Raw genomic sequence first — 27,691 nt, 5'->3', positions numbered from 1 at the left:
TTAAAAAATTTATCCATAATGATAATTATATTGAAATAATATTTATATATGAAAATCTTTATATTTTAAGCATTCATTTTAGAAAGATGACTATATGTATTTACTAAAATTGAATCTCAAGCTTATAAATGATCTAAATAAAGAAAGGGGAATATATTTTATTTGTTGAAAACATTAGTATTAGTTCAGCATTGGGTACTTGAAGAAAACTATTTCATTAAAAATGTGAGTTAATAGTATTTTCTTGCTGTGAATTGGTAAGTGGTGAAAGCTAAATGCACTTACAAAAAACTTTCATTTACTTTTAATTAAAGTGTACTGAATTACTGGTTTCAACAAGGAAATCTTACACAGTTCCATAATACATAAATGTGTAAATTTCTCATCCATCCCGAATTCTACATGGTCCTCCAATGTCCATTTGGATTTTCCAATGAGATCAGTGTTATTACCATTAATCTTGATTTACAACAATGTTATTTGAAATGAAATATAACTATCTTTTATAATTATGTTGAGTTTTGTTATGAAACAAAAAATACTGCAATTTTTACTAAGTTTTATAATCATTCATTTTAAAAACACTTCTTTCAATACAGTCTTGATCATAAAATGTGGCTTTTAAATAAAAAGATCATATATATTTTAATATCTATAGGGATATAAATATACAGAGAGAATTAGGTACACTTATGTTTGGTGCTATGGCTTCCTAACCTATTTATTACAGAAAAAGTCAATGTATCAATGCTAAGACTGTTGCCTTAGCTACTTAACTGTATTTAGAGTATACAAGAATAAATAGAGAAAAAAGGAAATAACTAATTGCCATCTTCTGTGCTATCTTGCCTAGTTTTAATTAAGTTTTTATTTAAAGCTCTATTTTATATTATGTTACAAACTGATACACATTTTTCAAATGCTAATTTAAAACAGTAAATATTTGATTAAAAAAAACCCAAATAGCACAAACATTAAACTCACATAATAAATAAAAAACAGCCAGAAACAATAAGTAATTTTTTAACTCTAAGACATACTGCATTAAGGCTGGGAATCTGTAACATTTATGTATAAATTTTTTAAATGGTACCATTCTAGTGGCATATAACAAAGAGAATTATAACTAAATATCTAATAACTATGGTTTAAAAAAGAGATAGGATCTTGTATTACCTATTGTGTCAGCTTTGCTAAATCTTCGAGTTACAACATTGTTCATGTTTCCATTTTCACAGAGCTTCAATTCTGTGAGATATACCTCTACTTTGCAGTGCTTTACAAACATACCCTGTTCAACCACCTAAAAAATGAAACAAAGTAAAGCAGTGTTAGTTATCCGAATATATTTCACTCTAGCAGCAATATATTTCTCAGAGGCTTTAGGAAAAACCTGCAGATCCAATGAAAAACAGTAATAATTAAAACTGCTAATATAAAACAGAAGATACTGGATAGCAGAAAATTCAAAACCAAGAAACATTTTTAGAAATTTTAATATTTAAAAGAGGAATAATCATGATTTAAAAACATTAAGCTGAGAGGTTGGAAAAACATTCTCTTGATCTATGAAGATACTTCAGTACACTATAGATAATGAATACATTCTGTTTTTATGATGAAAAAGTTTACCCAAAATAACTATGTATATCTGTTTTTTCTTTCTCCCCCTCTCTATATTAATATAAACACAGCTCTGATTAAAGATAGACATACTTCTAGCTTTTAGTAGTGACCCCAAGTAGAAAACCTTTAAAAAGTTAAGTTTCATACAATTTCATCTAACAATGGCTATCACTCTGTATGTTAAAATAAATCTTTTAAAATGATAACTCCAAATTACTGCTGCCAATCTATTCAGCTATGGCCTTGTAACCGATATGTTAGTTTCATCCCAAAATGACTTTGACATTTAAATCCAAACTTAGTAATCCTATGAAACAAATGAAAAAAAAAAGAAGCTCTTAAACATGCAAGCAATAAAGCATAAAAAGAGAAAATATGTATATATTAGGGTCACCTTTTAAGCAAGTATATTTCCTTTTGATCTTCTAAAGGTTAACTGTAGGATTTCAGTCATGAATACTGTTTCTGAAAATAGTAATAGGGCTGATATGTGATACATTAGACAAATATGGCAAAAGGGAGGCTCCAAATGACTGCTGGATGTACTCACAAGTTTTTATCAATTCAGTAAGGGACTTACAAGCTTGTCTTTCACTTGCATGGAAAATTATTTCAGCTTGAAAAATTCTAATGCAGTTTATCTAATATTTAGCATCTAATCGAACATGAATTTTTATGATACTCTGTCATATATATTCTCTTAATTATGCTTGCTACAAATTTCTAAAACAAGTAACACCCTACACCTCTCCTTCTGCTAACAAACTTAATTTATTTTATAAAATGAATATATAAATTATAACTCTTAACTATAAAGGTTTGTTTTAAACCTCTTATGCTGATTTACCTTGAGGTTAATAATGTAGCAATATTTAATTTGATAACTTGTAACTTGCAGTTATATTTAAGCAGAAACACAAGGAATTGAATATTCTTATCAATTAGAAATTTTTGTTTTAGGACTCAATATCTGAGTAAAATCCTGAAACAATACTATATTAAGGTAGCTATTAATCACTAGTAGGTTTGCTAAAACTGAGGTAACCTGTAGGCCTCATTTTCACAGGGGAAAAAAAAGGAAATGGAATGACCAACAACAGAACAGGGAAAGGATAAAATAACAAATAAAAAATAAGAAAATCCCTCATTATGATTAATATTAAAGTAAATATTTTCTAAATAATATAGTCTTAAAATGACAATTTTTCTAATACTAATAGTATTAGGAAAGAATCTGTTGATTTGTCAGAAAGTCACTGTAAGACCTATGAAAACAAAACATCAAGATTATTTCAAAATCCACACTATTGGGATTCAGAATTTTTCTCCTTTTTTTCTTCTCTCCAACAACATCTTTTATTGCTAAAATCATCACTACTCAGAATACTCCTATATTTGTAAGATATTCATCTTACTACCTAATATAAAGTGGTATATTAACAAGTTGTTCTTTTTAAAAAAAATTTTGAGTTTGTTCCTCAACTATTTTTATTTGAAAGGACTATACTATATTATTAAAGCTTGAAAACAATAACACCATAACAGAAAAATAATTAGCATATTTATAAGTCAGTGTTATTATGTTCATATGTAGATTATTTACATAGTCTTCTCTATATTTGTTCACATAAAGTCTATATTCATTAAAAATGTTGGCATTGAAAATAAACATTGGACTTTCCAACAGTGACGGCCTTCCCACGAGAACATGTCTCTTGCAAAGGATCTCCTTCTTCCCTCACCAGAAGAGAAGAGGAAACACAAGAAGAAGCGTCTGGTGCAGAGCCCAAATTCCTACTTCATGGATGTGAAATGCCCAGGATGCTACAAAATCACCACTGTGTTTAGCCACGCACAAACAGTAGTTTTGTGTGTTGGTTGCTCTACTGTCCTCTGCCAGCCTATAGGAGGAAAAGCAAGGCTTACAGAAGGATGTTCCTTCAGAAGGAAGCAGCACTAAGTATCCTGCTTGAATGAATGGGAAATCATCCCAATAAACTAAAGACATTTTGGATTAAAAAAAAAAAAAAAAAAAGAAACATCGGAAATGATGGTTATGAAGACTGTAACAGAAAGAAATAAGGTTATGAAAAACAAGGTACAAAGTTATATTTACTTAATTATTATAACCATTAAAATATATATTTCAAATAAGATTAGAATGGGAATATTCAGAAATGATAGTTATGTTTCAGAATTATTGATGACAGTTATAATGTTTATTCTAAGTGATTTATAATGCTGTTACATTACCATAAATAGTGAGCATACAATGAAATCTAACTCCTTGTCTAAAATTTAAGAATTATGGATATGTAAATATTAAGACTTATAGATATATAAAAATATTGTCACGAATTCATGGCCACAGTGAAGGTGAAGTCTCTTTACTGAGTGTGTGAGGGAAATACAAGTTTATGCAGAATTAAATATAATTTCTATTTGTTTATTTTTTGTTGTGAATATAGGGCATTTTTTACAAAGCCATAAATAAATTTGATAAACCTAATGTAGTCTACTCTTTACATCTGTGTGTGGAAGTTTCACAGAAAATTTACTTCATTCCAAGTGCCTCCCCGCCCTGCAATGGAAAGAGAAACAAAAGTAATTTCTAAAGAAATTTGGTACCAAACAATTTACTAACACTGGGCCTAATAGACTTAATATTTTGGAGGAGCTAGCTACATTCATTTTAGAAGCACTTACTGAGCACCTACATTTAGTGCAGAAAATCTGACCCACTTCCTGGAGTAAGGGTGAAAACAGTTAATGGTAAAGACAGGTAAATAACTATATCCACAGTTCTTAATGTATAAGAAATTAATCCTACATGTGACATATCATCCACAAATAGAAAGGATATACTTATTCAGAAACAAAAACACGAACATAACCACAATACCATTATCACACCTAAAAAACTAAAACTCATCCATTAATACCAAATATCCAGTCAGTATTTAAATTTTTCCTATCTCATTTATATTATTTTGAATCAAGATCCAAATAAAGCCCACATATTGCAATAGTCTGATATTTCTCTTATGTATCTTTTAACCTAAAGATTTCCCACTTAGCTTTCATAGTCTTGCAATGAAAGACTACTTCATAGACGGTGACTGACATATGTTCACTCTAAGTAAGAGACAAATAATTTTCAGTTGCTCCTCTTTTTGTGATGTTGGCAGACATTAAAACCAACACCCAGATCAGTGATGGGCAAACTATGATCCACAGGCTAAATTCTACCTACCATCTATTTTTATATATAATGCTTTTTTGTAAACATAGCCAGGTCCATTCATTTATATCTATAGCTGCTTTCATGACTATGGATACTTTTAAGTCTAAAGCAGCAAAATTAAGTAATTTCAAAAGACACCAAATGGCCCATAAAGCTGAAAATATTTAGTATTTGATCCCTTATAGAAAAAGTTTGGTGACCAAAAAGTTTGGTGACTGTGGATTTAGGTTCTGCCCCCAGCCTAGATTCAAAATCCACTGGGTCTTTAATTTTGCTCATTGATGCTTTGTAATTTTCAGTGTAGAAAAGCACATTCTTGTTAGATTTATTCGTAAGTATTCTGGCCTATTGTAAACATTATTTTTAGATTCAACTTTATGTACTGCTGATAAACAATCAGTTTCTCTATGTTAACCTTCTATCAGACTACCTTGCTACACTTATTAATTCTAATTATCAGGACATATTTTTAGAATTTTAAACCTCTAGAATCATGTCTTACAAGAACACTGACAGTTTTATTTTACAACCTTTACTCTTGTTCACTGTATTACCACACTGGCTAATATCTCCAATACAGTTATCCTTATCTTGTCCCTGTGATCTGGGAAGGAGAGCTTTTAATATTTTACCAATGAGTACAATGTTTGCAGTAGGTTTCTATTCCTAGTTTTCTATTTTTAAGAGTTCTTTTTTTTTTTTTTTTAAAAAAATCATACATGGATGTTGAGCTTTATCAAGTGTTCTCTCTTCGTCTATTGAGATGATTTTTCTTCTTCATTCTGCTAATACCAAAATTATGATGAGTGACTTTCTAATTTAAATCAAAATTGTACTCTTTGAAAAGAACTCAACTTGGTCATTTTTGTCCTTTTTACATACTGCTGGATTTGTCTTGCTAATAATATTGTATTTAGGAATTAATCATCTAGGATCATGAATGAGACTAGGCTATAATTTCTCTTTCTTATACTGTTCTCCAGTTTTGGTGTCATGTTTATGCTAGTCTTATAAAATAAGTTGGAAAATATTCCTTCTTCTATTGTCTGGAAGAGTTAGTATAGCACTGGGGCATATTTCTTCTTTAAATATTTGGTAGAATATACTGGTGAAGCTTTCTGGGCCTGGAGCTTTCTTTGTGGAAAAGTTTTCAATTAATGATTCAATTTCTTCAATCACATAGGTCAATTCGGATTTCTTATTGCATCAATTTTTTAAGTTTTTTTTTTGGAGACAGGGTCTCACTCTATTGCCTGGGGGAGAGTGCCGTGGCATCATCATGGCTCACTGCAAACCCAAACTTCAGGGCTCAAGCGATCCTCCTGCCTTAGTCTCCCCCAAGTAGCTGGGGCTACAGGCACATGCCAACACACCTAGCTAACTTTTGTAATTTTTGTAGAGACAGGGTCTTGCTATATTGCTCAGGCTACTCTCAAACTCCTGCCCTCAAGTGATCCTCCTGGTTCGACCTCCCAAATTGCTAGGATTACAGCTGTGAGCCACTGCACCCAGCCTTACTGCATCAATTTTTAAAAGTTGTATTTTGCTAGCAATTTTCTATTTTATCTAAATTTTCAATTTATTACATAAGGTTCTTCAAAAAATAGTCTTTTAAACAATTCTTTAGGCTCTGCTATGTCCCCTTTTTCATTCCTAATACAAGTTATTTATGTCTACTCTCTCTTTTTATTCTTGGTCAATCTTGCCAGGACTCAAATCTTTATTTTACTGATCTAATTCCACTGTTCTTTATAGTATAGTAAATGAACTTTGTTCATTTAGCGTAGGTTTACTTTCTCTTTTATAAATGTTTACTTTATAATACATCATCTTCAGTAAGTTTAATTTCCTTTTCTTAATTTTTTGAAACAACAGATTTTCAGACTTTCTTCTTTTCCAATATTTGCATTTAAGCTATAAAGTTCCTTCTAATAATTACTTAAGCCATTCTTTTAAGTTATAGTTTCATTATCATTCAATTTAAAATGTCTAATTTTCATTTTTATTTCTCTTTGATTCAAGGATTACATAGAAGTATATTATTCCATTTCAATGTAGTTGAAGGATAATCAAGTATCTTTTTGTTACTGATTCCTAGCTTAATCCCACGAGAGACAGAATATACCAAATAATTTCTATCGCTAGAAGTTTACTGAGATTTTGATGGCCCAGCATATGGTCAATTTTGCTAAAAATTTCTACTTAGGAGGTATTTGTACTTTCTAATGACTAAGTGCAATGTACATGTCAATTAGGTCATAGTGGTTAATCATGTTCAAATCTTTTGATTATAAGCTCACTCGTGACTGTTGGCAGGCCTCCATTCCTCATTATGTGAGTCTCTCCATGGGCTACCTGCAGTGCACATATATGGCTTCACCCAGAGTGAGTGATCTGAGAGGGAGGGAGAACCCTAATATACAAGTACCAGTATCTTTTGTGAACTAATCTCAGAAGTGACATTCCATCATTTCTGCCATATTCTACTGGTCACACAGACCAATTCTGGTACAATGTGGGAGAAAATTACACAAGAGTGTGAATACTAGGAGGTTGTGTTCACTGGGGAGCATCTTTGAGGCTGGTTACCCCAGTATACTCTTTGGCCCTTGATGATTCACAGCTGCTTCCCCCAACATACAAATTAGACTCATGTACTTCAAAGGAACCCACTAGTCTCAACCCATTTAGCATCAACTCAGAGTTCAGAAATTTGTCATCTATATCTGATTCAGGTACAGATGAACTTCGGTATAGTTTCCTAAGCATCTGGATTGTACAGCAGTCCCCCCTTATCTGAGAGAAATACATTCCAAGACCCACAGTGGATGCCTGAAACCTTGGATAACGCCAAACCCTATATACACTATGTTTTTTCCACACATGTATACATAACTATATATACATTTTAATTTATAAATCAGGCACAGAAAGAGATTAATAATAACTAATAATAAAATAATTTTCAGAGGATTGAAGAACATTAAAAAAAATAGAACAATTATAACAATAGACTATACTAAAGGTTACTTGAATGTGGCCTCTCCTTCTCTCTCAAAGTATCCTATTGTACCGTACTCACACTTCTTCTTGTAATTATATGAGATGATAAAATTTTCAGGTGATGAGATAAACTGAGGTGAATGATATAGGCACTGTGATGCAGCATTAGGCTACTACTGACCTTTGAGACAAGCACTACGACAGTTGATCTAATGACCTAGATGGCTACTAAATGACTAAAGGTTGGGTAGAGTATAGTGAGCATACACTGGACAAAGGGATGATTCATGTGCTGGAGGGGATAGAGTGGGATGGCACAAGATTTCATCATGCTACTCAAAATGATACATAATTGAAAACTTATAAATTGTTTATTTCCAGAATTTCCCATTTAGTATTTTCAGACTGTAGTTGACTGCAGGTAACTGAAATCACGGAAAGCAAAACTGAAGATCAGGGGGATGGGACTACTGTAGTTCCTCTTGATCTATAGTCCTGAACTAAGAGACAAGTTTTATGCTCCACATACATCCAAAATAAAACAGTGATGCATGTAGAACATAACGTTTTTAATACTCCTGTTTTAAAAGGGGAGAAAATAGGAGGTACAAAGTAGTCAATAGGGCATAGCAATTATGAAATCTACCTGGGCAAATACTAGAAGTGCCTTGACTAGGATGCAGTTCTACCTTTGCCTGAGGAGAACTTTTCATAACGTTTGGCTCTGCTCTCTGAGTCATCCTTTTTTCACAAGTTAGCACATGTTTGCAGCTGAGTAAATTTTCAGCCTGATTCTTGCTTATAGACGTCTGGGATATCAAAGGTTTCTTTCATTTTATACTGTCTCTGTAGTCAAAGATGACAGTGGTTTTGTGATGTAATTCTCTAAAAAACAATGTAGATCTCCACTGACTCTTACTGGGATTCATTCCATTAGACAAAAGTCATACCCTCAAATGTCTTCTAGAATAAGTCCTCTTTACCTTGGCTTTATACTGAGAAGGCTGAGGGATTACCCTTAAGCTTCTTAGAAGCCTTATTGTTCTTAGAAGCCACACACTGAGAAAACACCCTCAATATTATTGAGAGAACAATTTTTAAGCATACACTTATATTCTATAAAGGACCTTTTATCTGAAAAGTATTCTGAGGCACCAACTTTGACTTTTCTGACATAATTTTAGTTACATCCTTGGCTTCAAATTTAGGCCATGCCTTTCTGAAAGTGTCCTGAGTTTGATCTTTGCTCAGAAACATTTCTTAGTTTTAGCACCGTTTGCCATCTGGAAGGGCTTCGAATCTGCAAAACTAGTAAATCTTGGCTGTTTTATTTAACAGCCCTTTCTTTAGTTTTTTTCTTATCTCATATCTGACTAAAAGCAGCACAAGAAGAAACTAGGCAGTACTTTCAACACTTTGACGGATCCCAATTTCATTAGATAATTTTTTTTTTATCTTCCAGTTTACTGTAGGCAGCATGTTGCTAAATTTTCTGCCACTACCTAACAAAGACCACTTTCCAATAACATTTTCCTCACTTTCCTTTAAGTCCTCACTGGAAGCCTTCTCAAAGTGTACTATTCTATTACCGGTTTGTTCAAAGCCCTCTAGACTTTCACTTATACTCTTAAAAGTTCTTACAGCTTCTACACATTGCCCAGCTCCAAAGCCACTACCACATTTCAAGTAATTGTTATGTCAGCACCCTACTTCCAGGTACTAAGATGACTATTAGTTATCTACAGCTGCCTGATAAATTACCCTCCATCTTATTAGGTTAACACAGAAACATTATCTCACAGCATTTCTGAGGGTAAAGAATCTGGGAGCAGCTGAGCTGCATTGATCTGGCTTAGAGTCTCTCATTGCTGTCAAGGCATAGGCTGGGGCTTCAATCATCTGAAAACTAAACTAGAACTAAAGGATTCACTTCCAAGGTCACTCACATGGTTGTTGGCAGGCCTCCGTTCCTCTCTATTGGCCAGAGATCTCAGTTCCTCACCATGTGGGCCTCTCCATAGGCTGACTGAGTATCCTCGCCATGTGCAGTTGAATTCCCCCGAGTGAGAAATGAGAAAGAGAGAGAGCTAGAGTGCGTGCGCACCCAACGTGTAAGCTGCTGTGTGTCTTATAACCTAATCTTGAAAAAGATGTACCATGAGTTCTGCTATATGCTCCTGGCCACATATACTAACCCTGGTACAACATGGAAGGGGACTACTGAAGAATGTGGATATGAGGAGTTGGGTATTATTGAATGATATCTTGTAGGGCTAGATCTTCATTTATATGCTAATATTGTTGTGTAGTTTAATTTTATATATATTTTCAATTCCATAAGAAATTATATCTCTGTTTTAAATAATCTATATTGAAATTTACTCATAATATTTATATTTTGTCTGTCTACATTTTTCCCTGTGTCTTCAAGCTTTCATCTGTAATAATTTCCCTTCTTTTCTGAAGACTATTTTGTATTTCCTTGTGCAGGTCTGCTGATAACAAATTCTATAGTTTTTAGTTGTCTGAAAATGGCTTTTTTCACCTTCATTTCTGAAGGATTCTTTCCTTGGTCAAAGAATTCTATATTGGTAGTTGTTTTCTTTTGGCATGTTAAAGATAACACATTGTTTTCTGGCTTCCATCATTTCTCTTGAGAAATCATTTCTTTGTCTTATCCTTACTTTGAAAATAATATATCATTTTCTCTGGCTACTATTAGAAATATCTTTTTGCCTTTGTTTTTCAATATTTTTATTCAGTATGGTTTTGTTTATATTTTTCAGCTTGTGATGCATAGTATTTCTTGAATCTTAATACTGTTCTCAGCTCAGGAAAATTCTCAGCTACCACTGCCTCAAGAATTAGTTCTATCCTATTCTTTCATTCTTCTCTAAGATTCCAATAATATGTATATAATTTAAACTTATTCACCACATTCAATATATGCCTTTGATTTTTTCTGTATTTTCCATTCTTTTGTCTAAGTTTGAGAATATATTTTTCTGTTGAAAAATCATTTAGTTTACAAATTCTCATTTCAATTCTGTTTAGTCTAGTATTATTCCCAAACAATAAGTCCATGAATTTTTCTTATCATAAGTTTTAGAATTATATTTGATTCTTGTTTAATAGCTTTGCCCTACTTTTCAATTTTGTATTTTTTATTTTAGCATAATAAGCACACTTTAAGTCTAACAATTCCATTATCTGGATTTCTTATGAGTCTGTTTCGGTTGTCTGTTGTTTCTCTTGGATTTTGGTTTCCTTATATTTCCGTTTTCTTTTTGTTAGTTTTTTAAGTTAAATATGCACACTATAAATGAAACATTTTAGAGATGTCTTGAGGCCCAAGATGATGTTTAACTTTCTTTCTACATGATATCTAGGGGCATCACCAATCTTAGATTCTTTAATGCAATCAGAGATTGGTGAAATTCAAAGTTAGGCTGATCAATTTACTTCTTTGAATTCCACCTGCATCAGTCTCGTACAGCATAGTTAAAATGAAAATGCAAATTCCCAGACCCACTCATTTAATGTTGGAAGAAGGTGTATCTTTAATAGGGACTCCAGGCAATTTTATGCATATTAAAGTATGAAAACTATTTTACAAGCTGAATAAATTCTATACACCTTATTAAAAATAAGTGTGTAGTCTCCTAATAGACTTCTCAAACTTTTTTTCTATTTGTGTGAAGTTTTCATGATTCTTTTTCTTTTTCACTTTATCAGACACAGGTTTCAAAAAATTGCAAGAGTCTTTCAAAGAGTAGCAATGGCAATGAAATTATTGGTTGATCTGTTTGTGTACAGATTAATGTATAATGTCATATATTATACACTTGTAGTATATAATGTGCTACATTTATAAGAAAAAAGTATATAAGATTAAAGTAATACAGTTTAAGACATTTTAAGGTATTCTGGACACAGATTTTCTTTTATCTGAGAAATGAAATCCTTCTAGATAGTTTTACAACTAAACAGGCTATCCTTCAATTGGCCAACATGCTTCTCCAGCAACTATAGATAAAACACCTAGATCATTTAATATATATTTTAAGGCTAGCATTCCTACAAGACAGGAATTCTAATTTTGAAGTGGCTGAGTGAAATTAAGGAACAAAACTAAACTAAATAAAAGGTATATTCAAGTGCTATTTAGAATACAAGATCCAAGGTTAGCTTCTTGTATACCTAAACCATAGATATACAAATACAAATTGTTAATATGGCAAATCTATAGCATCAGTTCCCAATAACTCCAAATAAGGTTTGGTCTACTAGGTTTTTACCCTTGTATTATCTAATTCAACTTTTTAATTGTTTCTGTGTAAAAAAAAAAACCCAAACCAGATAAATAATTATGCCAAGAAATTTTGGCCCCTCTCTATCCTCTCCCCCCCACCCCACCCTGAATAAATAATCAAATATTTGTGTAAGGTTGGCTGATTCACCTTGAGTATTTGGTATTCTACTATAGCAATACCCTCACTTATCACTTTTTAGTCCCCCCAAATAAGGAAAATTGGTTATTTTTTAATGTCTCTAGACTATAATTTTAAAACTTTAAAATAAGGAATATAAAGAAAAACCACACATTAGAGTTTAAAAATGTTTATGCTGCAAAAAATATTTCATCAACTTTTAGTTTCTTTATTATTTTCTAACTGTTGTATCAAAAAAGCTGTGCAACACAGAAAACAGGGTCAGGTTGCCTAACTTTGTATCCTGATATGACTTTTAGAAGACCATGATCTTCTTTTTTTATTCTCATTTCCTCATCTGTGAAATGGGGATAAATATACTTACTTTAATAGAGTTTTCTCTCTACAGAGAGGATTAAAATAGCTAATAATATGTAATAACCTTAGAACAGTGACTAGCATAAGTAAACCCACTTTATGTGTTAGCTGTTATTATTATCATTATAATAATACAGTATACAGTGACATTTTGCTGGCTTTTTTCTCCAAGATACATGACAAGTCTTCACAATCTACTGAACTAAGAATAAAATGTGAACTATTCAAGAAAAATATATTTATATTAAGTTATTATTAAAATGTACCTTTCGTGCTATTGGTTCCTGACCTTCCATCAATGTGTACCAGCTGACAAGTTTATTCCAGCCCTCAGTTGGCAATAGTATATAATCCAATTCATCAATAAGATGTTCCTTAAGTGACTGGGCATCACCATCTGCAAAAGGAAAAATAAACTCAATACATAAAAAGAAACAATAATAGATACCAATAAACACTTTGGTTTTATACATTACAAATTAAACTCATGAAGACTACTTTAAGTATTTAAAATGATGAGTTTTGAAAACAGTTCTGAAGAAGATCAAATCCCCCACATATCTCAAAAGAACCTGTTGCTTTAAAAACTTAATTTGTACCATTAGTCAAAAAGCAGTGCTTGCAAACATAATTTTTCTTTCTTAGGCTCTAAAAAAAGAATACTAAAGAGTAATTATTTCCCAACAGACCTGACAGAAGAGTGTTTCAAAAATATTTTGATTATCAGAGATCCCTCACATGGTAACAGCAGTGGTTACAGCAGTAACATTCTAGTGTCAGCTGATATAGAAAATTTGGAAGAAAATCAATAACCTTTTACAACAAATCCAAGATACATAGGCTGGGAAACCATGATAGAAATCATAAAAGGGAATCCTGTGACCTATCTCATTATTCCAGAAGGCCCACAATCTGGATTCCTCTCAAGATCTAAAATGAAGGTAATTGTTCAGATGTGGTTCTAATTCTATGATCCACTTTCAAATTTTTGGTTAAACTCAAAAATTTAGTGCAGGGAAGGCCCAAGATTTAGAAGAAATTTCTGGATTCACACCTAAACCTAATCTGAGACTTATTTGTTATCTGGCTATTTGAATTTCCAAAGTGCAGAAACAGCTCACTGAGTTATATTCAACTTACAGGAGATTTTTCTTGTTCTGAGTTAGTCTTAACAGGGGAAACAAAATTATTTTTGGTAGCATTTCGATAATGAGAACATACTATTCCTATTAAGATTTAACAATGTAAATCAAGAAGCAAGAAAGCTTTTGAAGAATGTCACTTATTCTGGTTTTGTAACTATCATATTTTGCATTTTCTAGAATTCTATATGAAGATACCTGGTTTCTGTTACTATAGACAAATTTGCATTTCTAGAATCTTATATAAAAATAGTACGTCCTGTTTTCTGTTCGTTTTCATTCATGCCGCATAATTATTTTGAGATCCATCTACGTTTTTACATAACAATAGTTCCTTTTAATTGTGGAGCACGATTTCATTACATGGATATATTAAAATTTTTTTATCCATTTGGGTGTTGATGGGCATATGGGTTGTTCACAGTTTCTTCTATTACAAATAACAGTGTATGAACATTTGTGCACACCTTTTCACATGGATAAGTGTTTTCATTTTTCTTGAGTAAATACCTAGGTGTGGAATGAGTGGGTCCTATAGTAAATGTATGTTCAACTTTTTAAGAAACCACCAGACCATTTTCTGAAGTGGATATACTACATTACATATGCAGAAACTGTAGGAGAGTTTGGCATAGATCAGTCTTTTAAATTTTAACCCTTGTAATACATATATAATGGTACCTCATTGTGGTTTTATAATCTTCATTTCTCTAATACTAATAATCATGTTGAGCATCTTTGTATATGCTTCATGAAAACTGTCTTTTTTGGTGAAACATCTATTCAAATCTTTTGCCTATTTTTTCCATCAGGTTTTATGGTTTCCTCAAAATAAGTTTTAGGAACTCCACATATTCTGCATACAATTTTTTTTATTAATTATGTGATTTGTAAATATTTTCTCCCACACTGTGGATTGTCTTTTCATTTTCTTTTTTTTTTGGAGACAGAGTTTCACTTTGTTGTCCAGGCTAGAGTGAGTGCCGTGGCGTCAGCCTAGCTCACAGCAACCTCAAATTCCTGGGCTCAAGCGATCCTACTGCCTCAGCCTCCCGAGTAGCTGGGACTACAGGCATGTGCCACCATGCCCGGCTAATTTTTTACATATATATCAGTTGCCAATTAATTTCTTTCTATTTATAGTAGAGACGGGATCTTGCTCTTGCTCAGGCTGGTTTTGAACTCCTGACCTCGAGCAATCCGCCCGCCTCAGCCTCCCAGAGAGCTAGGATTACAGGTGTGAGCCACCGTGCCCAGCCTGTCTTTTCATTTTCTTAACAGTGTCATTTGAAGAAGCTTTTATTACTGATAAAATACAATTTATCAAAACAAAACAAATAAATAAAAATCATCAGGCCACAGTTGCTGGGGGAAAAAAACCCAAAACAAAAAAAGAAATACAACTTATCAATTTTTTGCTTTTATTAATTGTGCTTTTTGTATCATAGTCAAGAAATCTTTGCCTAATACAATATCACGAAGATTTTTCCTTTTATTTCCTGTAAGTTTTAGTTTTTATAATTAGGTCTATAATCCATTGTATACGGTGCCATATGTGGATCAAAGTTCAGTTTTTCTGCAAATAAATACCCAAATGCTCAAGCAGCATTTGTTTAACTATCCTTTTGCTACTGAATGCCTATTGTATCTTTGTCTAAAATCAAATTAACATATATATATATATATAAATCTATTTCTACACTCTCTAATCTGGTCAACTGATCTATTTGTCTTTGTGCCAATATATAGATCTATTTCTGCACTCTCTAATCTGGGCAATTGATCTATTTGTCTTTATGCCAATATTAGACTATACTGATTGATTATTATAGATTTAAAATAAGTTTTGAAATTAGATAGTGTTAAGTTCTGTAATTTTTTTTCAAAACATTCGAAGTTGTTTTGGCTTTCCACATCATCTGCATTTCCATATGAATTTTTGAATCAGCTTGTCAATTTCTATTTTAAAAAACCTACAGGACCACTGAATATGCATCCACACACAGAAGAATGAAATTAGACTGCTACCACACATCATATACAAAAATCAATTTAAAATTGATCAAAGACATAAATATAACAACCAAAATTGTAAAACTCTTAGAAGGAAACACAGGTGTAAATCTCTGTGACCTGTGTTTCAGCAGTGCTTTCTGATACCAAAAGCATAAGAAAAAAATGGGTACATTGGACTTCATCAAAATTAAAAACTTTTGTGCTTCAAAGGATACCATCAAGAAAGTAAAAAAGACAACCCACAGGGTGGGAGACAATTTTCACAAATTATATATCTGATAAGGGTCCAGTATCCAGAATACATAGAGAACTCTTAAAACATAACAATAAAAGGACAAATAACCCAACTAAAAAAACGGGTCCAGGATCTGAATAGACATTTCTCCAAAAATATATATAAAAGCACAGAAAAAGATATTTATCACTAATCACCAGAGAAATGAGAGTCATAATCAGAATGAGATACCACTTCACACCCACTAAGATGGCAATAATAAAAAGGACATAATAACGAGTAATGGCAAGCATGTGGAGAAACTGAAACCCTCATAACAGCTAGCAGCAATGTAAAATGATGCAACTACTTTGGAAAACAATCTCACATATCCTCAAATAGTTAAACAATGGAGTTACTGTATGACCCAACAACCACAGCTAGGTGTATACCCATGAGAAAAGAAAATATACATCCACACAAAAACTTGTACATGAATGTTCATAGCAGCAATATTCATAACAGCCAAAATGTGAAAAGAACTCCATCAACTGATGAGTGGATAAACGCACAATATTCATACAGTAGAAAATCATTCATCCATAAAAAGAAATGAAGTACTGATTCATGCTAAACATGGATGAAATCTGAACACATTGTTCTGTCTTAAGTGGAAGAAGCCAAATATATTGTGTGACTCCATTTATATGAAATGTCCAGAATAATAAGCAAACCCATAGAGACAGAAAGCAGATTTTTTTTTTTTTTTTTTTTTTGAGACAGAGTCTCGCTTTCTTGCCTAGGCTAGAGTGAGTGCCGTGGCATCAGCCTAGCTCACAGCAACCTCAAACTCCTGGGCTCAAGTGATCCTCCTGCCTCAGCCTCCTGAGTAGCTGGGACTACAGGCACAAGCCACCATGCCCGGCTGATTTTTATATTATATATATTAGTTGGCCAATTAATTTCTTTCTATTTTTATGGTAGAGACGGGGTCTCGCTCAGGCTGGTTTTGAACTCCTGACCTTGAGCAATCCGCCCGCCTCGGCCTCCCAGAGTGCTAGGATTACAGGCGTGAGCCACCGCGCCCGGCCAGAAAGCAGATTATTATTGTCTAGGGCTAGAGGTGTTGGGGGGAGGAAGAAAATAAGGTATGATTGCAAATAAGTTTCTTTCTTGAGTGATGAAAATGTGGAATTAGATGGTTGCACAACTTTGTGAATATACTAAAAATCACTGAGTTGTATAATTTAAAAGATGAATTTATGGCATTATAAATTCAATCTCAACATTTAGAAAGACTACTAGGAAGGTGAATTGGAATTGTGTTGAATCTACAGATTAATTAGGGAGAAAAGGGCAATTTAACAATATTGAGTCTTCTGATCTACCAATACAATTTCTCTCTTTATTGAGGTTTTAATTTCTCTCAGTGATATTTATAGTTTTCAGTGTACCAATCGTGTACTGATTTTGTCAGATTTATTCTTATGTATCTGATGCCATTATACAATATATTTTTAAAATTTGAGTTTGATAGCTCATTTTTAGTGTATAACATACAATAAATTTTCTATTGATGATCTTGTATCCTGTAATCTAAACTCATTTTACTTCTACTAGTTTTTTTGGACTTCACTGAGTTTTCTATATATACAGATAGTTGTCTATGAATAAAGACAGTTTTATTATTTCTTTCTGTACAATCTGTATGCCTTTTGCTCTTCTTGCCTTATTGCACTGGCTAGAACCTCAAGTACAATGTTGATCTAAGAGCTGAAAGTGATATTTTTTTCCTAATGTTCACAACATTGTCTTTTACCATTGAGTATGTCACCTGTAGGTTTCTCATAGCTGCCCATTACTGTTTTAGAAAGTTTTCTTCTATTTTTCTGTTTTGTCTTTAGTATCCTTTTATATTTATTTCTATATTATATATAAGATAATCAGAATTTTGGTTTGCTAAAATTCTGTTACTTTTTACATTTATGTTCATGAGGGATATTGGTGTAGTTTTCTTCTCTTGAAATGTCTCTGTCAGATTATGGTATCAAGTTAATGAAAGCTTCATAGTATAATTTGGAAAGTAGCCCCTCTCAATTTTTGAAGAGTTTTTATAAAATTGGTATTATTTCTCCCTTAAATGTTTGATAGGACTTACCAGTGGTACCATCTGTGTATGGAGTTTTCCTAGTGGAAAGTTTTAAACTACAAATCCATTTTTTAAATCTGATATAGGACTATCAGGCAATCTATACTTTTGGAATGAGCTTTGATTGTGCCTATCAAGAAATATATCTTTTTCATATATTAATAATTTTCTGAATTTATTGGCATCAAGTTCATATTTCTTCACTGTCCTTTCAGTATTTGCAGATTCTGTATTGATGTTACATTTATGTGTTCCTGATTTTGGTAACTGTCTTTTTCTTGTGATGAGTCAACCCAGATATTTACCACTTTTATTGGTCTTTAAAAGCACACAGCTTTTTGGTTTCATTGATTTTTTATCAATTTTTCTGTTTTCTATTTAATTTCTGATATTTATTATTTTGTTTCTTCTGCTTACTTTAGCTTTAATTTGTTATTAGTTTTATACTTAAATTGGCAACCAAAGTTATTGATTTGAGACCTTCCTTTTGTGTTTAGTGCTATAAATCCCTATCCACATAGTATTTGGCTGCCTTCCACAAACTTTGATGTTTCTGTTTTCATTTTCATTTAAGTTTCTAATTTCCTTTGTGAATTCTTCATTGACCCATAGGTTATGAAGAAATGTGTTCTTTAGTTTCCACATATTTGAAGATTTTCCAGCTATCTTTGTGCTATTAACTACTAATTTATTCCATTGTGGTAAGATAACATATTTTCTATGATTTGAATCCTTTTAATTTTATTGAGACAGGTTTTATGGGCCAGAATATAGTCTACCTTGGTAAATGTTCTATGCGTACACTTTTCAGCAGAATGTTCTATAAATGTCAATTAGGTCATGTGATTAATAGTGTTGTACAAATTTTTCTTGGGTTTCATGAATCTGGACGTCCACTTCTATTCCCATTTGGAAAGCTTTGGTCATTATTTCTCTAAATAAGCTTTCTGCACCTCTTTCTTTCCTCCTTCTGGAACTTCCATAATGTGTACATTAGTTCATTTGATGGTGTCCCATAAGTTCCTTAGACTTTTTCATTCTTTTTATTCCTGACTGGATAATTTCAAATGGTCTGTCTTTTGAATATGCCAATTCTCCTTGACTAAGTCTACTGTTGAAAACCCCTAGTGAATTTTTTAGTCATTGTATTTATCAGCCCCAAAATGTGTTTGCTTTTTTTTTAAATTTCTACCTCCTTGCTGATGTTTTCATTTTGTTGATTTTCATTTTCCTGATTTTTATTTAGCTATGTTTTCTTGAAACTCAATGTACTACTTCTTAAAGATAATTATTATTATTTTGAATTCTCTGTCAGGCAATTCATCTTCATGTCTTTAGGGTCAGTTTTTTAAAATCTATTTTGTTTCTTTGTGTTGTATTTCCCTGATTCTTCAAGCTCCTGTAGCTTTGCATTGGTGTCTGTGAAACTAAATAAACCACCACCTCTCCCAGTCTTTATGAACTGGCTTTGACAGGAAAATACCTTCATAAATCAAGCTGGCTAGAGATTCTAAACATTGGAGGCATGCTTCACTCCTCTCTCTCCTCCCTATAAAGAATGCTTGAGTTCTGTGCCTTCTCCCGCCAGTAGTCAGAGAAGACTCTTTGCTTTTAAAGGACAGGTGTGATTAGATTAAGCTCACCAGGATAAACTCTTTTTACCATGTAGCCATCAGAATGATAGCTCATCCTATTTACAGGTTCCACCCATACTCAAAGGGGAGAGGATTATAAAGAGTGAGAGTCACTGGGGGTCAGTCTTAGAATTTTGCTTACCAGAGCATGGTATTATCTTTTTTCCATCTCTTACTTTTAATCTATCTGTGTCTTTACATTTAAAATGAGTTTCTTATAGACAGTTAATAGTTGGGTTTTAATTCTTTTACCCAATCTACAGTTTTAATTGGGGTGTATATATTTATAATGTGATTATTCACAGTGCTGGGTTTAAATCTACCATCTTATTATTTATTTTGTATTTGTCTCATCTTTTTTTATTAACTTTTTTCCACTCTTTTGAGGGAGATACCTTTTTTTTGAAGATTAGTATGTCTTCTCATTATGGGTCATATTTTCCTGCTTCTTTGCAGGACAGGTATTACTTGGTCAGATCTAAAATGTTATCAATTTATGTTGCTAGATTCTGGATATTTTTATATTCTTAAAAATACTTGAGTTTTGTTCTGAAATGCAGTTAAACTACTTGGAGATAGTTTTATGTTTTCAGATTAACAGGTCACAAATTAATTTCAACCTATTACAGAGATAAAACATGTTCTTAGTGAATTATGAGGTTTTCCACTCTAGCTGCTGGGAACACAAATTATTCCCAGTTTTATATCAGCCTCGCTGATTGTTCCCTATAATTTTTTGGATGGTTCTTTCCCTGGCTTTGGGTAGCTTCTTCACATGAAACGTGCTTATCAATTGAAAACTTAAGACAGATGCTCTTGGAGGTCTTTAGGTTGCTCTCTCTGAGCTGCATGCTCCTCTCTGATACCCTCCTGAAAACTATAGCAGCCTTGGTCTCTCTGGAGTTCAAATCCTTTCTTCTCAACTAAGGGAGACTGTAAGGAACTGCACGAATTTCTCCTTCCTGTGCTGTATCTTGGAAATTCTTTCAATGTACCGGGTAGTAAGCTGAAGGCAATCAGAGGGCTTACCTCATTTGTTTCCCATCTCTCAAGGATCACTGTTTTTTGTTGGCTGATATTTAGTGTTTTGAGAATTGCTGTTTCATATATTTTGTCAGGGTTTTATTTAGTTCAGATGGGAGGGTAAATCCAGTCCCTGTTACTCTATCTTGGCCAGAAATGGAAGTTCTGGTACTTACATTTTATTCCCTTTAAATGTAGTAAGAGGTATATATAGAAGGACTGGCAAGTAGTCAAAGTTATAGAAAGTTAATGCAAAAATCCAATAATGTAAATATACATCAGTGCTCCTTAACTTTAAAAAAAGGATGTGTCCATTAGGAAAAACAATGTGGTAACAGCATTTCCTCAAAATAATAAGAGAGTGCTTTCTAATTTACAATCTTCATTTAAATATGTTTAATAAACCCTGGTTTAATAAACCCTTATTACATTATAAATGAAGAACAAAATTTGTCATGATACAGAATAACTAGTTATAATAGGATAACCTAAGTTCATTAGGTCAAATCTAATAATGCAAAGACATTTCTAATTTATCAATTTATTTACATTAACATTTTCCACATTCAATCCATTGACATTTACATATTGAAATTTAACACATTTATAATTTGACTGAAGGAAGAAAATAATGACCTTTGAGGAGTCCAGAGTTATCAATGGGTCCAGGATATACATTTTGATCTCCCATCTGGTATTTGTCCCAACTGTCAAAGCCAACATATTTTTTCCACTGTTTGAACCAGCGACTATCAACTAAGTACCTAGAAAAGAAAAGAAATCAGTTAAAATATCTGGAAATACAGGAACAGCAGGAGAGCTATCTATTTTTGATATTTCATTGTATATTAAAGTACATATCTACTTCAAAGGATTACAGAGAATAACTATCATGCCATTTAGTATTTGGAAGAAAAATACTTCATTTGTATAAAGTATTCTTTCTACGGTTCTATAAATATCTACTACTTGAGGACAAGTATTGACGTAATTTAAAAAAAATGCATAACAACAATTTAAAAAACATGCAGGTGATGAGTATTCAAGAAAATACTTTTCTTTTCTTTTTTTTTTTGAGATACAGTTTTGTTCTGTCGCCCTGGCTAGAGTGCATTGGCGTCATCACAGCACACTGCAACCTCAAATTCCTGGGGGCTCAAGCAATCTTCCTGCTCAGCCTCCGGAGCAGCTGGGACTACAAGTGCAAGTCACTATACCCGGCTAACTGTTCTATTTTTTTTGTAGAGATGGAGTCTCACTCTTGCTTCTGCTGGTTTTGAACTCTTGGCCTCAAGCAATCCTCCCACCTTGGCCTCTCAAGTGTTAGGATTACAGATGTCAGCCACTGTGCCTGGCCAAGAAAATACTTTTCAACTGAACAAAAATTCAAATAATTATAAGGATCAATCAAAACAAATTTTAAAATGCAAGGTGGTAAAATAGAAAAAAATTTAAAAAATTGGCCGGGCGCGGTGGCTCACGCCTGTAATCCTAGCTCTCTGGGAGGCCGAGGCGGGTGGATCGTTTGAGCTCAGAAGTTCAAGACCAGCCTGAGCAAGAGCGAGACCCCGTCTCTACTAAAAATAAAATTAAAATAAGTTAATTGGCCAACTGAAAATGGAAAAAAAAAATAAAGGAATAAAAAAAAATTTTTTTTAATTATTTTTTTCAAGAAACTTGCAAAAACAGTACATTAATTGTATGTACTTTACTGTGTGCTTTTTTTTTTTTGGAGGGAAGAGAAGTTGGTTATTAATGGTTTGCAAGGTTAATTATAATAATTATAATGAAACTTAAAAAAAAACCTTAAAAATAATTAAGCTTCTTTACCAACAGAAGTCAATAACAACAATACTGTCTCTGTTCCTCATACAGTAGTGAAATCTGCTGGGGCAAGCAGGATTGGTTTTTGAATGATTTCAAAAGTGTGATACACTATAAGCATTACTGAAACTCTATTCATCTTATCTTCAACTACCTATAATTAGATTCTGATCAGATGATTAGTAACAGAAAACGTAAAATAAGTGTCACTAGCAAAGAAAGCATTAAAAAAAAATAAATGCAAACAACTTTACAAATTTATTCTGACTATAATATACCTAGTACAAAATAATGCTTTGCCACTGGGTCACAATTATTTTAAATTCTTTTCCAGAGACATTTCTTACACATTTAACCAGGTTTGATCACAAACAAAATGAAAAGTAAAGGTTAATGAGATGTTTAAAGCTCATGTATGTAATGATACGGGAAACAAAGTTTTCTTAGGAAATCATCATTCTGATGTGTCTGGGCATACCACATATAGCACTATAAGAATAAAAACTCATGGTTATGCCTGAAAATAGCAAAGGAAAGGCACCAACCTAACAAAACCTCATAATTCTTAAAGAATATTCATGAGCAGTTTAATTCTCTAAAAATGGGTATGCAGAATTATCTATGTACCAGTACTCCAAACCCACTGTCAGGGTTATGCAACTTAAAAGCCTCCACTCTGTGGAGTTCAAAGATTTGTGAGAAAAGAAGAATTGAGGGACTAAGTCTTAAGAAAACCTTGTTTTCTAAAATAGACTGCTTTCTTTGCAAACAAATGCCATACTAAGATACAGTTTTATTCTCATTCATCTAAGTGTCTATTATTGTCCTAATTTCAGAGTGTTTTGATTACCTTATTCTTGATATTTTTAGGGCCAGTTCCTTACAAATTGCCTTAGCTACCCTTGGCCATTTGCTTTTTCATATAAATTTTATAAAAGGTTTATCATGTTCCACAAAAAAAAGCCTTTTAAGATTTTGACTAGAATTGCATTAAACTTACAAATTAATTTGGGGAAAATAGCTGTCTTTACAAAACTAAGTCTTCTCATCCACAGCCATGGTATATGTCTCAATTATTCAGGTTAATGTCTTTCGATAAATTTTATCATTTTTTTCTGATAAAGATCGAACTTATTTTGTTAGATTCATTCCTAGGAACTTCATAGTTTTTCTATGTGAAATTTTATATCTTTTCCAATCAATTACACTTTATAACTGTTCGAAGTTGATGCATAGAAATGATTTTTTAAAGTGATTAATCTTATATTCACCAGTCCCCTGGATTCTTAACAGTTCTATTTGGTTGTAGTTTCCCTTGGATTTTTATATGTAAAAAATCATATTGTTGCTGCAAATAATGTGTTTTATCCTTTCCTTTATAATTCTATTCCTATTTTTACTTGTCTCATCACTTGCTCAGACTTCTAAAATTATGTAGGTAAAGAGATAGCAAACATTTTTGTCTCGATTTTAATGGGGATAGCTGAAGTTTCACCATTAGGTAGATTTTTGATAAATATTGCTTATGAATTTGTTATAGGTTTTTGATAAATATTGATTACAGAGGTTTCCTTTTATTCAACATTTCTTTAGATTATCATGACTAAGTATTACAAAATGTTTCTCCAGTACTATGCTGAACAAAACTAGGTAGTTTTTCTTCTACTACTTTCCAAGAAAATAGTTTATAGGAACGGGGATTATCTGTTCCTTAATGATTTGGTAATACCTGTATAAAAAGCTATTGTGGAGTCTAATATCACTTGGAAGGGTAGATTTTCATCTCTAGTTAATTTTCTTAAATAGTCACTGGCTTTTGCCTTTAAAATGAAACTGCAGAATTCTCAATTAGTTTTCTTAAGTAGTAATGGCATATGCATTAAAAATAAAAATATGGACTTGAGATAAAATTAACACTGTGATTACATATGTTATTTCTAAAACTTACATTCAAAACTATTTGTGAAATAGTATCAAAATTCTATTTTTATTTACTTAAGAGATATTTTTAAAACATAGAATTTTATCTTCCAAAGTGCTTAATAATTCCTTTACAGTTACACAGTAATCCCCATGTTCGTGGTTTATTCATGGTTTCGCTCTTGATGGGTTCAGTCATCTGTGGGTTCAGTTACCCATGGTCAACTGTGGCCCCAAAATATTATATCATTACTCTTGTGCTTTGGGGATATTTTATTTTTTATTTCAGAATATTACAGGGGTACAAACACTTTGGTTACATAAATTGACCTTATACCCCCCAAGTCAGAGCTACAAACATGCCCATCCCCCAGAAAGCACGTGCCATACTCACTAGGTATGAATTTACCCATCCCGTCCCTCCCCGCCCCACCTGCTTGACACTGATGAATGTTATTTCCATATGTGAGTATGTGTTGATCGATTAGTACCAATTTAATGGTGAGTACATGTAGTGTTTGTTTTTCCATTCTTATGACACTTCACTTCGAAGAATGGGCTCCAGCTCTGTCCAGGATAATACAAGAGGTAGTTCACCTTTTTTTGTGGCTATTACTAGTACTCCATGGTATACATATACCATATTTTATTAATCCACATGTGTATTGATGGGCACTTGGGTTGGCTGTTTCCACATCTTTGTAATTATGCCGCTATAAACATTCGAGTGCAGATATCTTTATTATAGAATGTCTTTTTCACTCTGGGTAAATATTCAGTAGTGAGATTGGTGGACTAAATGGTAGTTCTACTTTTAGTTCTTTGAGTTATCTCCATATTACTTTCCACAGAGGTTGTACTCCTTGGCAGTCCCACCAGCAGTGTATGAGTGTTCCTATCTCTCTACATCCATGCCAATATTTACTGTTTTGAGACTTTTTGCCAAAAGCCCTTCTCATTGGAGTTAAGTGATATCTCATTGCAGTTTTGATTTGCATTTACCTGATGAATAGAGATGTTGAGCATTTTTTCATATGTTTGCTGGCCATTAGTCTATATTCTTTCGAAAAGTTTCATTAAGTAAAATAAAGGTTATTAGAACCTAAGCATTGTGATACCTTGACAGTTGATCAGATAACCAAAATGCCTACTAAGTGACTAAAGGCATTCTGGATGAGACAGCACAAAATTTCATTACGCTACTCAGAACAGCATGCAATTTAATACTGACGAATTGTTTATTTCTGAAATCTTCCATTTACATCCCAATGCCTATATCATTTACCTCACTTCATCTCATCACATAGGCATTTTATGATTTTATATCATTACCAAATGAAGTGTGAGTACAGCACAATATTGACACCACATTTGTATAACTTTTATTATAGTATGTTTTTATAACTGTTATATTTTATTATTAGTTATTGCTTTCTGTGCCTTATTTATAAGTTAAGCTTTATCATAGGTGTGTATGTATAGGAAAAACTATATAAGGTTTGGTACTATCTGTAGTTTCAGGAATCCACTAGGGTTCTTGGGAGAAGAGAAGGAGGAGGAGGAAGAGGGAGGAAGGAAAGAAGGGAGGGAGGGAGGGAGGGAGGGAGGGGGGAGGGAGGGAGGGGAAAGAGAGAAAGGGAAGAAAAGAAAGAAAGAAAACAGAAAAGAAATAAGAACCAGGCTCACATATATGTAGAGATATGGTATGTGTTCAACAGCATCATCACAAACTAGTGGGAAAAATGGATTATTATATAAAAGTACTGGGACAATTGACCAAGAATGCGGGAAAAAATTAATTACAGCTCTACCTAACATATGCAGTCAGTTCTGCTCTAATGCTTGTTTTTAAAACTTGAATGTGTGTTACAACACAACTGATACATAAGGCAAATCAAAGCCACAATGAGATATCACTTCACACCTGTTAGGATGGCTATTACTAAAAAAAAAAACCAAAAGATACCAAGTGTTGGTGAGTTTGTGGAGAAACTGGAACCCTTGTATTAGAACCCAACATTATTGGGTAGGAATGTAAAATGGTACATCAGCTATGGAAAACAGTATAGAGGTTCCTCAAAAAATTAAAAAAAACTCCCATATGATCCAGCAGTCCCACCTCTGGGTATATATCCAAAAGATTTGAAATCAATATCTTGAAGAGGTACATGCACTCCCATGATCACTTTAACAATATTCACAACAGCCAAGATGGGGAAACAAACTAAATGTACATTGACTGATGAACACTGATTTAAAAAAATGTGGTATACATACAAAAAAAAAATACTATTCGGCCTGAAAAAAAAGAGGAAATCCTGTCACACACAACAACATAGATGAACCTAGAGGACATTATGCTAAATGAAATAAACCAGTCACAGAAAGACAAATACTGCATGATAAGTTTCAGTTATGCAAAATGAGTAAGTTCTAGAGATATGTTGTACAACACTGTGCCTATAGTTAACAATATTGTATTGTGCACTTAAGAATCTAAGAGGGCAGATCAAGTGTTAAATGGTCTTACCACAATAAAAAAAATTGATACAAACAGTCCCAACTTAGGAGGGTGTGGCTTACAATTTCTGGACATTATGATGGTGGCAAAATGATACACATTAGGTAGAAACTGTACTTCAAGTACCCAACAATGATTCTGTTTTTCACTTTCAGCACAGTATTCATAAATTATATGAGATATTCAACAGTTTATTATATAATAGGCTTTGTGTTAGATGATTTTGCCCAACTGTAGACTAATGTAAGTGTTCTGAGCATGTTTAATGTAGGCTAGGCTAAGCTATGATGTTTGGTAGGTTAGGTGCATTAAACGCATTTTTGATTTATGATATTTTCAACTTTTGATGGGTTTATCAGGCTGTAACCCCATTTTAAGTGGAGGAGCTTCTGTATACATTCTTACGCCACATAACAATATTTTGGTCAACAATGAATATATATATAAAATATATATAAAATAGTGGTCCCATAAGATTATAATAGAGCTGAAAAATTCTTATTGCCTAGTGACATTGTACCCACTGTAACATTATAGCATAACACAATATTTATCTGTTTATGGTGA

At 32.7% G+C, this 27,691-nt stretch overlaps 2 protein-coding genes across 10 annotated transcripts in view; one reads left to right on the top strand and one right to left on the bottom strand.

Moving 5' to 3' along the window:
• The window catches only part of USP15 (ubiquitin specific peptidase 15), a 355,507-nt gene that overhangs the window by 82,926 nt on the left and 244,890 nt on the right, over positions 1-27,691 (bottom strand). For 6 of the 9 annotated variants that reach the window (XM_076007448.1, XM_076007447.1, XM_076007449.1 and 3 more), the window contains 4 exons: positions 21,496-21,623; positions 12,948-13,078; positions 9,820-9,960; positions 1,177-1,303 (listed from right to left, as the gene is read on the bottom strand). In XM_076007448.1, the coding sequence (XP_075863563.1) occupies positions 1,177-1,303; positions 9,820-9,960; positions 12,948-13,078; positions 21,496-21,623 (527 nt within the window). Of the gene's footprint in view, positions 1-1,176; positions 1,304-1,323; positions 2,092-9,819; positions 9,961-12,947; positions 13,079-21,495; positions 21,624-27,691 lie in introns of those variants that run through there. The other 3 variants (XM_012782357.3, XM_012782358.3, XM_076007454.1) reach the window with 2 other exon arrangements.
• LOC105880951 (small ribosomal subunit protein eS27-like) lies at positions 3,335-3,665 on the top strand. Its single transcript, XM_020287528.2, has one exon. It carries the CDS (start codon positions 3,335-3,337, stop codon positions 3,584-3,586), a length of 252 nt encoding a protein of 83 aa, XP_020143117.1. The 3' UTR covers positions 3,587-3,665.

Source organism: Microcebus murinus, chromosome 10 (genome assembly GCF_040939455.1).
Source record: "Microcebus murinus isolate Inina chromosome 10, M.murinus_Inina_mat1.0, whole genome shotgun sequence".
Taxonomy (NCBI): domain Eukaryota; kingdom Metazoa; phylum Chordata; class Mammalia; order Primates; family Cheirogaleidae; genus Microcebus; species Microcebus murinus.
The sequence above is the reverse complement of the archived record's forward strand: the minus strand, read 5'-3'. Positions and strand labels throughout refer to the sequence as shown.